At 34.0% G+C, this 16,775-nt stretch overlaps 1 protein-coding gene across 3 annotated transcripts in view; it reads left to right on the top strand.

Moving 5' to 3' along the window:
- The window catches only part of Dop1R2 (dopamine receptor 2), a 58,710-nt gene that overhangs the window by 6,886 nt on the left and 35,049 nt on the right, over nucleotides 1-16,775 (top strand). For all 3 annotated transcript variants that reach the window (XM_088039326.1, XM_088039328.1, XM_088039329.1), the window contains exon 2: nucleotides 2,407-3,601. In XM_088039326.1, coding sequence (XP_087895452.1) covers nucleotides 2,436-3,601 — 1,166 coding nt within the window. In that variant the 5' untranslated portion in view covers nucleotides 2,407-2,435. The remainder of the gene's footprint in view (nucleotides 1-2,406; nucleotides 3,602-16,775) is intronic.

The raw sequence follows: 16,775 nt of genomic DNA, 5'->3' as shown, positions 1-16,775 counted from the left end.
TTTAAGTATCTAAAAAGGAGAACTCATTGTTTCGGTCTTAAATTTGACCACAAAACTTATCTTAACTGCAGGACTTTTTACTGTCTGGAATTATTATTCAGATAAAGTTGCAACAAGGCATTCTTTCTGCTTTTAAATGACCGAAATTTATATGACTATTATTGTGCAAAACTGGATTATAACTCTTTTGTTGTATTTGAGAAAAATATTAAATCTGAGATGGAAGTTTTATATTGTGGGATATTTGAAATCTCTTTTTTGAATAACATACCAAAAGCAAATTTGATTCTGGTAGTATTTAATTAAAGAAAGTAAATTTGCAGCTATTTGATTTTCATGTTTAATTTGCGTATAATTTAAAGCTTACACTGTAATTCTTCATGTTTTTTTATAGGTATTTTAGGACAAGAAGAAAACTCTACAGATACTTACACAGCAAGAGCAAAAGTGCCAAATTTCGCACGAGTTGGAACGAAAAATAACTTTTTTTACTACTTTTCGTACTATCCTCCATCTAAAAGAAACAATAATAAGTGTTGACAAGAGACAATTTCTTATTTATTTCACACAGATAAATGGCTTCAAACGTTAATGTTTTCGCACGAGTAGGAAACAAATTTTTGTCTAAAATTGCTGCAAAATACAAAATTTTACTATAAAAATTCATAGATCCATCTAAAAACAATTTATCCGTTTTCATTAGTTTTTTGGAACTAGTTAGATATCATATTAGCAGATTTTGAGATTTTCTTCTTGTTTAAACTGAGAATCTGAGAAAAATTAGAGTTAAGAGATGTTGGAACTGCTAAATAAGAAGTTTAAAACAGTCAATTTATGAACTTTAAACAAATTTGTGAAACTTTGGTTAATCTTAGAATACAACCTAAAAATTAGCGTCTACAAAAGTAAAATTCAAATATTTTTCCAAATTTTTAGGCTAAAGATTTCAGATTTCTTATATTTTCGGATTAGTTGAGTACCATTCTAAAAATTTAGTTATTTCACAACCTCACTGGGTTTAAGTTTTTAATTTTTTCAGTTTTACAAGTCTGGGTAATCGTAATCAGCGTAGGCGTATTAGGTTTTCATATTCTCAAAGTTAGAAATAGGATTATGAATTGTTTAGTCGGTTTTGTAAATTCCCAGACTAAATAAAATCAATAAAATAAATGAAGCTTCGAAAGATCAAAATCTAATAGATTAATACGTAATTAATTTGATTTATTTTTACGGAATCACATTTGTATTACAAAAATAATACTTTCGTTTAATTTTTGTTTAATTTATTATTACTTTTAATAGAACTATTACTTTGTATTTTCTTAAAATTTAATACAACTGTTTTTCCAATTTTCTGCTTGAAATAGAACGCAATAAAAGTTTTTCTTTGGCAGCACTTTCCCATTATCGTTCTGTTTAAATAGCAGCGACATTGTATGTATAACAGCTCAGTTATAGTACCCGCTACAAATTACATATTATTCATAAATAAAAAACCAACAAATAAAATAATGTAATTTTTGATTAACTATTTTCGTTCCAGTTCGTGTTCATTATTGGCCCCCTACATCAAATTCCATTTTACCAAACATCACAATCGATAATTAATACCTCCTCTAATTTGTAATAACGATTTATCGTCACACTGTAGATATGTACATCACCTCATTTACATTTGAAATCAAAGTCAATGTAAAGCGGAAACTAAATTGCCTATTTGAGTCCAGCTAATAGATTCGATTTGTTAGAAGCCGTCACTCCAACAATCGACCCTAAAGAGTGAATAAATAAGTGTGTCCATTTATTAATAATAAATATAAAAATTACATGGAAGAACCTGGAAAGTTAATGAGAAATTTCCTGTCATAAATAACGGGAAAAGTATCGCAGCTTTCCTACCCCGGAAGTTTTTCTTGTTAAGTTTATCCGACTTGCAACAAGGACACTACATAATTGATTTATGTTTGTTCGGTTTCGGTGTATTTTGTGTCTTGGTGTTTTAAGAGTGTAAAAGGTGTTTTATCAGACGGAAGATGAATAATGGGAAATCAATATTTAAAACGACAGTGTTTCTAAAATTTGATGTTTGAATCTTGTGAAAAGGTAGACGGTTGGTTTTATTTCATTAGCTGAGGCGGCAAAGTTGCGTTGCGGACAAGTAATTTAATAACATTATTTTAAAATACGTGCTTTTAGCGTTAAGAGTTTATCTCATTTCAAGAAATTATTTACTTGTACTTGTCTTGGGCCATTTTGGTTTTTATGAAACTACAGCGAATTCTACTTTAAAATCAAAGTACTGAGTATACACACGAAGTATACAGCTCACATCACCACTTTTTTCACAAAAGTTGTTGCTACAGTAGCTCTATTTTCATTCCAGACTTAATTAGGATTTTGTTACAGGAGTGTCATCCTGCAGGATCGCCACAGCTATGAACGGTTCAGACTTTTTAATCTTGCCTGGCTGGGAACTAATAAACTTAACTTTACCGGAAGTTAACTGGACCAACACTTCAGATCCTGAGCGTGACGCGTGGGAGCAATGGAGTTCTCTGATGCAAGATCGTGCAGTGGTAGTTTCCCTCCTTCTCTTATTCTCGATGACTACAGTCTTCGGTAATATGCTCGTAATCCTTGCGGTAGTTCGTGAACGTTATCTCCATACCGCCACAAATTACTTCATAACGTCATTAGCAGTTGCAGACTGTTTAGTCGGTTTAGTGGTGATGCCATTTAGTGCACTTTATGAAGTTTTAGAACACACGTGGTTTTTCGGTACTGATTGGTGTGATATCTGGCGTTCTTTGGATGTGTTGTTCAGTACTGCTTCCATTTTAAACTTGTGTGTAATTTCGTTGGATCGCTACTGGGCTATAACGGATCCCATAACATATCCCATGAAGATGACAAGAATACGTTCAGCTCTCTTAATCGCAGCAGTGTGGGTGTGCTCTAGCGCGATTTCCTTCCCTGCTATCGTCTGGTGGAGAGCCGTGAGAACTGAGCCAATTCCAGCCTACAAATGTCCTTTCACCGAACACTTAGGATACCTCATTTTCTCTTCGACAATTTCTTTCTACTTACCACTCTTCGTCATGGTGTTCACTTATTATCGAATTTATCGTGCAGCGGTTGCACAAACTCGCTCTTTGCGACTTGGGACTAAACAAGTACTACTTGGCTCTGGAGAACTTGAATTAACTTTGAGGATACACCGTGGAGGCACGTGCAAAATTCCCAATCCCGAAACCAGGCACTTATACTCCACTCAAGAAGACGAACCTTTAACAGCACTTCAGAATAACGGATTATCCAGAATGGCTTCCACGAGGCTGGGACCTCACAGTAAGAATTTTTCTTTGAGCAGAAAGTTAGCCAAGTTTGCCAAAGAAAAGAAGGCTGCAAAGACTTTGGGGATTGTGATGGGAGTGTTTATCGTGTGCTGGTTGCCGTTTTTCGTGGTGAACTTGCTCTCAGGATTCTGTCTGCAGTGCATTTGGCACGAAGAAATTGTTCTAGCAGTTGTGACGTGGCTTGGATGGATCAACTCGAGCATGAATCCCGTTATTTATGCTTGTTGGAGTAGAGACTTCAGAAGGTAAGATTTTGAATTTACATAAAAATGCGGCGCGTTTTGGAATGTTAATTTATTATCAATCACGTCAAACTGGGGAGTTTTAACTGCGATAAAATAACGTGACAACGACGATTTAATTTCATATAAATCAGTTAGCGAATCGATAATCTACGCAATTTATTATGTAAAAATTACCATTGTTCAATTTGACATTATTGATTTTGATTCTATTACCATACGCTTACACCTCTGATGACTTTAAATACATCTTGAGCCATTGTCAGTAGGAACTTCATTATTGAGTCTTCATTCTATGCAAAAATGCACTCTTATGTTGCATTCATGAAGGAAAACACAGTCATACGATTTTAAAATTGGCATAGATTATGTTTTTTTATTAATTTGTATTGTTTTTATATCTTCAGTTTAATTTATTTGAAATTTAGGTATAATTTGTCTTGATATAAAGAGCTCTAACTTGGCTTTGAACAGTTGAGCGTAATTATAGCCGTTTCCGTCTCTCCCAAAGTCCCAAATTTCGTTAAAACAATCATCTTCCACAACACTAAGCGAAATAAAGTCAAATTGCCCTCGATAAAAAGTGCGTAGAAACGATTGAAGATAACGTTAACATACAAGAATTTTATTCTTTTCCATGTTGCCTCTTTATTTTCTTCAAGTATAAAACTCTTTATGGTCTTTAATCTTTTATGTCTGATCACACATGTTCCATAATAGATGTAGCTTTAATTTGCTCGTTCGTTTTAATGGTAAAATCTTTGCAGAGACTGCATATTTTATGGACACATTATGTATGCATGATAATGTAGACTTTTATGTAGCTACTTTACTTTATAACCGAGCTGTAGCTTCTTCACCTCTGGACGTAATTGAGCTTCTTGTTGCGACACGCCTGGTGCAAACCACTGAGCTTTATGATGAAAGTATCGATTTGGTACAATCTGGTATCATCGACCAACATGGTTGCAGTTAACCATCCGCAGATAAAATCCGGATTTTTTACAAGCACGTGCTTTTCGCGGGTTTAACGTATAATTCTAGCGGCAATTCATGCGTACAAAATGATTACATTTTTCATATGAAGAGATTCACGTGCTTGAAAATTTATAACGCGACTATTCATCGGGTTTTTAAAGTGCTGCTTTTAAATGGCGTCGCTTAAAAGCTGGAAATGCAATATTTTACGCTATTCATCATCGAGTTGTGCAGGTGCAGGATGCTAAGATTTTAATTTTTCGTTTTTTTGTGTCTTTTTAAACACACCAAAGAATTGAATTTCCGCGTCAGTGGACAAATCAGTCAAAAGTGTTACAATGTCACGGAAAGATTAAGACCGAAGCCGGCAATAACGTTCTTTGTTTCACTGATTTATACAGGAAAACAATTTCCTCCGCGTGCACAGCGAATTGCATAAAATATCAGGAGCTATAACGTTTTACGATTGTTGCGCTTTTGTACGTAAGCAGAAAGCTGCATCTTGCAAAATTGTTGAATCTTTCTCTAAGAACATATTTATTGCCTTTTTCACCAGCTAATATCGCAATCGTAAAACTAAAATATCGCTTTGTTGTCTCCCATTTGTAGTTTTTCCGACAGGATAATTAAATTTTATGCTAAAGAACTGCGTGGGCGTTAGTTGAGGTAAATATCAATGTTTTCACGATTTAAAATTCTTTTAGTTTTTCAAGTTTGCTGGTTATACAGGGCTGTTCGTAAAGCGGCCGCAATAAAACGTACAAAGCACTTTACATCGGTCAACTTGTTTCTTGTAAAATGGAAAATCTAAGTGAAAATGTACAACAATAGTTATAGTTTTCTAAAATTTTTTGCCCAAAAAAGTTGCCAATCGTCCTACTGCCAGTTTAAATTTGTCATTTGAAGAACGCTCTGTATGATTCTGTTTATTTTCCAGATTCTGAAATGTTCCGCTTTTTATTTGCATATTTTTCAAATTTCGTTCGTTCCTCCCAGAACTTGAAATGTTCCGCTTTTTATTTGATCATTCACGTATTTGCGGTAGATAGATTTTCAGTTTTTCAGGTTTTTAAGTTTTCAAACTCTTTGTTCTGATTTGCTGGTTGTATTCAAATTTTAATTTTTGTATTCATTCACAGTTCCATCAATAGCTCCGGCAACAATTTCGATAGTTTGAAATTGCTGCAAACTTCATGAATAACCACATTTCTTCGTTCCAGCGTTCTCTAAATTAAGCTAAATTAACTTTGAGTTAAAATCTAATTAAACTGGTGTTAAGACATTTTTGTTCTATTTGTAAATATTGCAGTAACACAGACAAATAATTTAATTACTTTGCCTCGATTCTGTGATGGTTGAGAAATTTAACGACATTCCTTAATCGGATTGTAGATTTTCCGCGTCTTGGAAGAAAACTCTCTTTTTATTTATCTCAAGTGTTTTGAAGAACCAATTTATTAAGACTGCAATTGTTCACTTTCGTTCCGTATTAAAGAATCATTCCAATTCAAGTCGTGGCAAATAAACGCAAATTTTGATAGACTTGCTGATTTAATTAAGGGATAGTCGTGTTCACTAACCAAATTTAAGTTTTCTCTTGGATCTTTTTAACATTAGTACAGCAGTCTTGGTAATAAACTCATTAAAACTTTATATAGAGTTAGATAGAACACGTTTTTCTTAAAAGAGATAACTTGGAAGACTTGGTAATTTTACAAACGCAATCATTTCCATCCGATACTTTCACTAAAATAAATATTCCGACTCGAAATCAAATTGAATTATGAATTCGCTGGTTTTCATTGATATTAGGCACGTATTGCCACGTTCGATGCTCATGCCAATAAATTCGAACCATCTGTTGGATCTGGAGAATTTCTCTCGCTTTTGTCTTTACAGACGTACAGAATGCGGAAAAGGGAAAAATAACAGCATGTGCATATTGGCACTTTCGTATAATTAGTTGAAAAAAAGTGAAATAAGCCTGGATATAAACAGGAAAATTACGGGTTATTTAAGCTCGCTGTAATTTAACTCGGTGACAAACGAGCGCCTGCCCGGTTTATTAAAATCCTCCCCAAACCGCACAAGGTTCTAGTCTTTATTTTTAAATTTTCACCAAATCTATTTTATCCTGTTTTCTTCTCAGTGATTCAGCGTTCATCGATTGCTTTCAGATAATATGAAACCTGCCAAAGAAACCTTTCAAAATACAGGTAGCCACAAAATTCACATGTAAACAACAACACTGGAGGTATTATAAATGATGTTTGATCCTTCGGGTTTTCGTGACCTCAATCAACATTTAAATGTCGTCACCACATGTTTCTCTTCACATCTTAATAAATGACTGTTGGACATTTCATTTTAAGTGTTGTCTTGCAACCTTTTAAAACTTCCTGCTACGTGGGTGTCATATTTAGTCGCCTTGTGATCAACCATGCGTTGGAAAGGTTGTGTGCTCTACCATAAATCTTGGGACTTAGGTCAGGGCCTTCATTTTTTGTGAAATGAGAAAACCTACATACGTTTTATAAATGACAGAAAAACCGCATAACACAACATTGCGTTTGTCTTAACACAAAAAATATCCGTAGAATCATAGCATTCAAAAACATGTGCTTCTGATGAGACACAAGCGTGTTTTAGTCAGTGCTTTATATGTCCGGAAACTATAGTTTGTGACAGGCTTAAAAACGACATTTAGGTAATTGTAATTTCTGCAGCAACAATAGCTTTACAATGTTTAATTAAATTCATACGACTCCCGCGGCGCAGTTTTATGGAAAAGTGGTGGATGCGCCGGGAATATTTATGCGGATTTAAGAAAATTTCTTAAACAGAAGGTGTAGGTAAATCTCGGGAGTTAATATCCGTAGGAGTATTTTAAATTGCGTTCCGCTTTGGAGAAACACAGAAACAATAAGATTAGTGAAGTAACAGCATTTTCCCAAACTTCGTGTGGGAATTTAATGAATAACATTATTCGGCGCTCAAGATTGTAATTTAAAATTTCGTCTTGTAAATTCAAAGTTTGTTTAGTTTTTCTGTCACTACGAAAGACGGGTTTTAATTAACTGCTAAATTATTAAAAAATAATTAAACTCTAGTCGCGTCGATTGAATAGGACGACAGCTGTGTTCGTGCTTTTGTATTAGCATCTGAAATTGGCAGAATGTAGCTTATGTCAAATCCATGACCGTGTTCGGTTAATGACAAGCGTTTTAGTTAAGGACTCTGAAACTAAGCATATTCCTAATGAAAACGTCTTATTCAGATGCTTTTCTTCACAAAGCTATCATTACGTAAACGCTGCGAATTCATGAAAGATACGTAGACAAATTCGCTGGTATAATTTCAGCTATATTCGCGTATTTACCGTAACCTAAACGAGGATTTCCTTTGAGACGCTTCGGTATTTACGTTTTCGTGCAACATCACTTTGAACGCAAGTGTAAATGAACAGATTCTAACAAGGAATTGTGCCGTGAGCGAATGAAATGACGATTTCGCACCTCCTCTGTTTTTGACTGTCTTTGTTGTTAGACATGGCTTTGATTCCAATTTGCAAATGTATCCTTTCTGTGCCGTTTCGTTTTAAAGTTAAAAGAGAAACAATATTCTCTTTGTCTCGCGACCAAGATTGCTCTTTCCAGACGCCGGTCGCGCTATAATTGGACTTTTCTCGAGGTTTCATCTTTGCGACTTTTGGGACGATCGGCGCCACGGTAAAACTTCCGGTGTTATAAATTCATTCATTTCGCATTTTCTCTTTAAAGCTCGGCCGCGACCGTCGTTATTTTTACATTTGCTAAATGGAGTATGCAATTGTGACATTTAAAATTCAGAGTGTGTTCCAGAAAGCGTGTTGTCCTTGCGACTGTCGCCGCAATTCAGGGACAAAACGTGGCCAAACTGTCTGTTATAAGCGCGCCAGTTCCGGCTGCATAACTCAACTTTGCGGAACTTCGCGCTCTGCCGGATAGGCTTGGAAAAGGAGTAAAATTATAACTTGCGAGGGTCAGGTGAGGGAGTGGTTCTTCCCTTTTGGCGGGTAATCGTTTTTTAGTCTATTCCAGGCTACTGACATTAGGACCAATTTCCGACGAGTTTTTCCCATCGACCTCTTCTTTGAAGAGGTGTTTACACTCTTTAAAAACTATTATAATTGTTCTAGTTTGGATAATTACCACTTGGGAGATTATAGCAGCTTTCTTAGTTATTATTTCGTCTCTTTTATGACGAGAGACATGATCAACGGCTGCAGGCTTTTCTTTTGTATTTGAGAGTTTAATAATGTGGGTATCAAAGCCATGCTGCTCTTTGAACATTATATCAAACTGGTATCATCGCGTGTGATTGCTGCTTCAGTAAATATTACAAAATGAAGGCAGAAAATTAAAACTTTCGGCTGCGAAAAACGTTCACGTGTAAATTTTGGTGACAGACACGCATCGCAAAAACATTAATCTCCACCGTTGCCACAAAATTTAGCTGCTAATAAAAGAGGTAAATTAAGGAGTATTTTTTATAGTTCAGATAATTTATAATTAATGACGCGTTTTTTTTTTGGATTTTTGGACAAACCAAAACTGATTTTGGTACAAATTATAACGGACATAAGTGCATTTAGTTAAACTGGGGACAGAACTCGATAAACATACAACTTTTTCCTTTGCGGTTTTTGCAAAAACTGACATTTAAAAAGAATTTTTAAGTGTTTTTTTCACGTTGAGAAAATTTTATTGTTGTCGTTAATAGAAATAATAAATGAGTTGCAAAGCGTTCAGTTCAAGAAATAAGTTTTTTGTACTTTTTTGTTCTTGCGGTCAAAGTCTGTTTTGTATTTCCTCGAAAATTTACAAATTTTAAAGTTGTTTGTTTCATTGATATCTACCACCACAGCAGTGAAATTTTAAAAAAATCGATTAATTTTTTTGCATATTTTGATAGTCTATATAAAAAACATACAAAAATTTCAAATAAATATTTTAAATAGTTTTTGACTTACCGCTATTAGTATAATAAACTATTAAGTAAAGCTGTTAACAATAATAAAGTTAGTTATCTTTAAATGCGTTTTTCTCTAAACATTTTTCAAATTTGCTGCAGTTGTAACTCAAAAACAAATCATCTATTTTGGCAGGCCAAAAATCATCAAATTTTCGAGCGAAACTCCTTACTATCGAAGGTTATCGTATGGAATATATTATCTTCTAATTTAATAATCTTTTTATTTTATTTTATTTCAACTACGATGAAGGCCGCAATTGGAGGGCCTTTTTTTTTTAGTAACTTGGAAGATGCTTAATAACTTGGCAAAAATGAAATATTTTCACCTGAAAATTTGAATTTTTCTTTATTACTTATGTTAAAATATATCCTCCAAATTTGAAAACATTTCATGTGGTAGTTAGTTTTCTTAAAAAAAATCCCAAAAATCATTTTTTTTAAGTGGTCACACTGGTTGTGCTCCATAATGCACTTATTTCTATTACACCCTGTATGTAGTTGTTACGAGCCCGCAGCACCTTACGTTCATTATCATTACAGACATATGAAAAAAATTCAATTAAAACTATATTAGAGGAGGTCGTTCTAAGGTGGTAATCCAATCTGCAGGAACTGTAATTATTTTCTTGATATTAATATTTTCATATCTCATTTCAGTAGAAACATGATCTTACAGTTCCTGTAATATTAGCATTTAACTGAAACATAATTTTAGATTTATGTTAGCACGAGTGGGAAAAGCAAGATAGTACATTTTATTGTATATTCAGCAACATAACAAAGCCGAATAAGTACCACATAAAGGCATAAAAATTATAGATACCATTCATTTCGCAAAGCAAAGTTTGTCTTAATAATTAAAGTGAAGACGATTCAGAGAATTTATGTAGATTGTTTTTCTCCAGAGATTAAACTTGGGTCTTGTAGATTGTTACAAACTTCAGTAATCTATCAATATCAAAATAAGATTTATTCAAAAGAAAAATCTTTCATCGTATCGCCTAATCAAAAAGAAATTGGTTGCCTTGTTGAATTGCCAGCAATTTGTCATTTCTGTGTTGGTTGAAAAATTAGACATTGTTGATATGTCTGGTATTCATTTATCAATCCTCGTGAACACGCATGTTTGGGGTTTTGTCCAGCAGTGGTTAGAATCGCAAATTGATATGGAATTATTATTTCAGTACGTTTGTCTCTCATTCTTCTTAATACGAGAACCTTGTGCCGTTCAAGTTATTGAGTTTTATATATTTTATGACGTCCAGCTGCTGTGGCACAGGTTTTCGGTTTATTCTCTCAATAAAGGAAAAATTTTTATCGTCTTATAAAACCTTGGAAACATGTGAATCTATAAATCTCGTTTTATTTAGGTCAGGATTAATCATCAGTTATTCAAATTTGCTAATTTATAATAGGCTCGTCTCGATTTTTGCCACCATTAATAAACGGTAATCACCAAAACTACATTAGAAGGGTGATAATAGCTATCTGTGGTAATATTGAGCTCAGTCCGTATTTGATTAATGGGCTCAGCAAGTTCGTACTTGAACGACAGATATTTAATGAGAACATAGCCTTCAATAACGCCTGTTCCGTGAACTTATTACAAACTAAGCTCGGAAGTTTTTCTAGCTCGCTCGTAATATTCCAACCCTAAATAAAATCAGCGTTAAACTTAAAACTGCCCAGAAGTCGTAATTGTCACATTGTTGGATTTAGTGGCATTGTAGGGTAACAGATGTGGCGTAAACGCCCTAATCCTCTAATAGCACACGTCGTTCCTCTAAGCTTAATAAGAAAATATTAAGTTGAGGTGTACCGATAAATTTGGATTGCTATAAAGGAAGCCAGTAACTGCTTGTGATGTCAGATGTGGGAAATGATGACAACGACGTGTCAGTTGCCGTGGGATTACATTCAATTTTCCTGACAAATAAGGACGAGTTGTACAGGGTGTGTATCTATCCAATTTGGCACGCAAACAATAGAATTCGATTCGAGAGGCACCGATTTCATCTTAGTCTAGTGTCAAACACGTTAGCGTGGCTCATTTTCATTTAAATCGAAACTGATTGAATTTTGAAGGGAATCAAAGCATTTTCGGGAAGTAAAAATCTACTCATGAAAGCACTCAGCTTGCGATGCGAGCTCTATTTTTACATATTAAACCAATTTTGATTGATTAATTCCACTTATCGGGACACCAAAGAAAGCTTGTACAAATGAAAAGCACCAATTTGATATCGCTATAGTCTATCTTAGCGAAACACGCAAACAACCTAACATTTAAATCCGGGATTCTATTTATAAGCGGCTAATGTTTGAGGATTTTGTGATTGTAGTTTATAAACTTCGGTGACATGGTGGTAGTAAACATAAGTTTAATTTCAAAATTGTTGATTGATTCTTGGAAATCTCATTCTATCGTCGACACACGCAAAGTTCGAAATTAATTTGTTATTCTATTTATGGAAGCTTTGAAATATTTTTATCTTTAACACAATTTCCTGTAATATTTTAGATTTCCCTAACAATTTCTCAATGCTCAGAGGTAGCGTTTTGTCTTTTGGTAACTCATTGTATCACGAACATCTTGTTGGAACGCCAATTCTAACAAATCTACGAATATTCTTGCAAAAAAATATTCGACAGGTTTAAAAAATATGCAAAAATATGGCACTGAAATTTTTTCCATTAGATCTGCTCAACGAGATTCTTTGAATTCTGGACATCCTTCGGTAGTTTGAGTTTCAATTTTCAAATCTTGAAAGAATTAAATCTGTCTTTCCAATGGTGAATTATACTGAAAAATCGATATTATCATTCTTGGGGTATACAGGGTGTAACAGAAATGAGAGCATTAAATTAAACTGGTTGTAGATCTCGTTAATACAAACAAATTTTTCCTTTGCGATTTTCCAAAATTTAAGCTTTGTTTTGCGATATTAATAATTTTGGAATCTAATCAGTTTTTAAGAGCCTCGTATATTGCAAATAAAATGTAAACATTTTTGTCAATTTAATCACCTGATTTCATGAATGATTTTAGTTGTAATTTTGCTAGCTTCGAAACAGATCATTGTAAAATGTTGCTTGGGTTCTAAAGCTCAAAGATTTTACAGTGAAAATAATGGTGGTCACTTTGAACACCTTTTTTAATTTAATTCATGGACTGGTAAAGTTTAATCAACACGAAAAAGATAGGATTTCTTGTTTTTCTTAGTCAAATTTGATTTTTTTAGTTATTTTTTGTTCTAGGTAAATTAGTCCATAAATTTTTCATAAAAATAGCACGTGTCTAAAAATCGCGTTGACAGAATTTGTTGTCGTAATTAATTAATTTAAAGGCTCAAAGGAAAGTGAATTCAACAGATAATTTATATAATTTTACGTTGTTGCGTACGAGAATGGGAAGGACACTTAAAAAGTCACAATTTTTTTGAAAAATATTTGAGAATTTTTGAACACCGAAAAAGAAAAAGTTGTTTGTTTTATCGAGATCTACCACGAGTTTAATTTAATGTACTTATTTCTGTTACACCCTGTATGTAAAGTTGCATGTAAAAATCACTAAATTAGCTCTCTGAAACCCTGTCGAACAATTCCATAATCTTTCAAATTTTTAAGAAAATCTAAAGAAAATTAATTTTTGTTCAGTAAAACCTAAAAAAATATTTTCTTTATTGCAAATATGAATTTTCACTCCCCCAATAGGTACAATTTGTTTCCAAAATTTGTTGACTTGTGTTGTCTTTGAATTTTTTATAAACCCGATTGGTAGAAATGCTTCCTCTGTGTCAACTGAGATGTTGAAAGTGCATTAAATTTTCAAACACGTCAGAAACGAAAAGTTCAAGTTTCTCCAGAACAATTTTTACGACAAAACCGATTACACCACAGCTTGTGTCATAAAATTTTTCATGTTCAATGACAGTTTGAGATCGAGTTTTATTTTCAAAAACTACAGTTGTAAAATTTTTACAGTTTTATCTCATTATTGTGCGAGTTGAGTTCTGTTCGTGTGTAGACTTGTCAGTGTTTTTCTTGTTCCCCTCGGGATATTTGTTGCGACCTTTGCTAATATTATTCTGTTACCTACTTACAGGATTTTGCCTGTAACATCAAAGCACTGTTTTTTATTCTCGAGTTTGTCGTATCAACTTAAGGTAGAAACCGAATCGAAATCTTGAGCTGTAAAAGAATTTAAATTGTTCGATATCTCCGATTAATCTACGTCCTGAAATTAATTTACGAGTTGTTTACAACATTCTCATTCCGTAACTCACAATTATTTGAGTAGTATGACAACGTGATGGCATGCTTCCGTAATTATTGTGGTATAATAAAGTCCAGATCATAGCTTCACGATGTTTGGAACACTGATAGCTGAATTATTAAGCGCGTTTGGGATTTTACTGGAATTTTATGGCCATTCTTAGCTTCGCACCTTCATATAAGGACATTACTGAAATGAAGTAGATTCCTCAAGCATTTTTTCTTTGGCAATGATCAAATTAAATTTGTCTGTAGAGTTACTAGGTCAAACTCTCAAACTGCAAAATTAAACGTCATCTTTATGTATGTGGCGCCCATAAATAAAACTTTAACAAACTCGGAAATCGATTTTCTTAGGACAACTTGCACAATAAATAATTCTATTCTATTTTTATTTCGGTCGGTCTCTGCGGGTTCCTTCTTCGAAAAATACGCTAACGAAGGCTAATAATGATCCAATTTTCCATTTGGTTTGGCATAATTTCCCATAAGATTAGCATTAACAGCCTTGTTCGAACGAACGCTGAATTAAGCACTCATTAATGTGAAACACCACCTTCGAACACAGCTTTTTTAATCTGGCGGAATGCGCTTTTCTACACTTTCATCACAAAAACTCGGGTCTCAGTTTGGCCGTAAATTGTTTTTGTGTTGAAAATTCATTGTGACGGGAGAATTTTGATAACAAACACCCAGCTCGGCTACGTTATTGCTATAAATCATGGCGGCGAGCTCCTATTTATTATGTAAATAGGCAAAAGAAAACTCCACTATTATGAAATTTGGCACAGAGGAGGATACTAACAATGTAAAAGGACTCGCGATGAAAGGTCATGCCCTTTATCATAATCTTGTCTCAGCAGGTGGATACGATCATTTACGAAACGTTTTTGTGCAACACATGGGGCCCTACAGCTTTTAATATAAAAGTAGGATCCCGGAGATATGAAAATTTATTCCACTTCGATAAAACCACAGATTTAATTAAGATAAAGTCAATACTAACCAATTATCGGATAATTTATGCAGGAACTGGGCAAAAAACGGTCCACTTAATTATCTAGATTGTATTTTTCGAAGTTTCAGGGAAGTTCAACGCACGGTTTAGAAACCACAACGGTAACAGTTACAGCCGATATCTACTTTATATCATACTTTTCTTGAAAGCTCTTCCGAAAACTGTTCGGATTATTTTGATTAAAGGTGCAGGTCAGAAGAGACTTACACGTGTCGGAGCATAATAACTTAGACTTTCTCAACACGTTCGGAAGTTTCACACAAACGCCTTTACTTTGTAGACCATTATGTGTACATAATATTCAAGCAAAGAAGCCAGATTTCTTCGGGAGCTCTAATCAAGAAAAATGTAAAGATTTTTTTGTTTGAGAAACCTAACAAAGGAATGGTGGAGAATAATGATACAAACGAGAGACGGAATTGGCTCTACTATCAAAATAAAGTTTTTCTAGTTGTGAGTAGTTATACGGCACAATCAGAATAGTAGCAACACGTAGCAAAAATCTTATTAGGATGGCTTCAAAAGGATAAAATATACAAAGAAAATATGAAATTTCGGTTTGAATTGGGTCAACTAAACATATTACAGTTCTTGCTTTATAAATTGGGGATTAATTAATTCAAGCAATCAAAACAGAGCCACGGCAAAAACTAAAAAATTAGCGTTTGCTCCGATTTATCTTCCGCTTCTTTTTTGTTTCGATGGATGATTCTAAACCGCTCAAAATTTTCAGTTTGCGTTACAAATGATTCATCATTATAATCTAGAGCAAATTAATTAAAATTAATTGTGAGCTTTGATACCTTTGTAATAATGGTGGATGCGCTGGGCTAGAATTGATTATTTCCACCACTGCAGAGATCAACCGCAATAAGAAAATAAAAAACTTGTTTGATGTCAAACATGTGCAATCTACTTCAAGCATGAGAAACCAAATTTCTTGGCAGAGTGAACACCTGCTACAAAATAAAAACCCAGCTCAAGCAAATCTTCCTATGTTCTCCAGCAATGAAAGCTTCTATACTGTGTTAAACCGATTGCTTAGGAAAACCACGATTGTAGGCCATTGAGGTTTAATGGATCCATTTAAATACCGTGGAGCTGCAATTGACATGACCTTTTCGATTGTGGTTTTACCTTGTCGCAGTGGAGGGTCAGGGAGAAGATTGGAGCTTTAAAAATATTTTATTTATTTACGTTGTGTCGTAAAACGGTTAGAGACATTTTCATTAGCACTGCTGCCATTGAGATTGAATTTAATCATCTAACTGTGTTTATTGATTTCGAGTTGGAATTTGGCGTTTAGTTACTTTGAAAGAAAAATTTCTCTATATTTTATTACGAAACTTGTGGGTGTTGGATAACAAAGACTGGTTTAATTATTACTAATTAGTTTGATATTGATTGTGCTTTAAATTGGCGATTATAATGAAATTCCTGAAGAATCCGGAAAGCTCGCAAGTGTGTAACTTTGGCCGTATTTCTATGAATATTCAAGTCAGATAATCTGCACTGTTCTTTAACACAATAAAAATAAACATAAACTTTGCGCAAATCCAATACAATCCTGCCGTTAAGGAAACGGACCTGCTTTTCATATTCAGAACATGAGGTCCGGAATGAAGCAGGTGAAATTCAACAGGTAGTTATTCGTGCGAGTAATCTGTAAATATTCGCGGAAATTTTGTTACAAATCTCTTCTTTGTCGTAATTGGTAATGTCGATTAAGCTCTGAAAGGTACGTCACATTTTTACACATTATAAGAAACGAGAATTTAAAGCTGCGTCGCGACGCCCACAGATTGGTTTTAGTTCGATATTGAAAAACAATTGAAATATTTCAACTAGAAATCTCAAAAATGATTTTGATCGAAATCTGATTGGTACAAAAAA

The sequence above is a fragment of the Gnatocerus cornutus genome, chromosome 6, assembly GCF_029298725.1.
Source record: "Gnatocerus cornutus isolate USDA-ARS CGAHR chromosome 6, icGnaCorn1.1, whole genome shotgun sequence".
NCBI lineage: Eukaryota > Metazoa > Arthropoda > Insecta > Coleoptera > Tenebrionidae > Gnatocerus > Gnatocerus cornutus.
The sequence above is the reverse complement of the archived record's forward strand: the minus strand, read 5'-3'. Positions and strand labels throughout refer to the sequence as shown.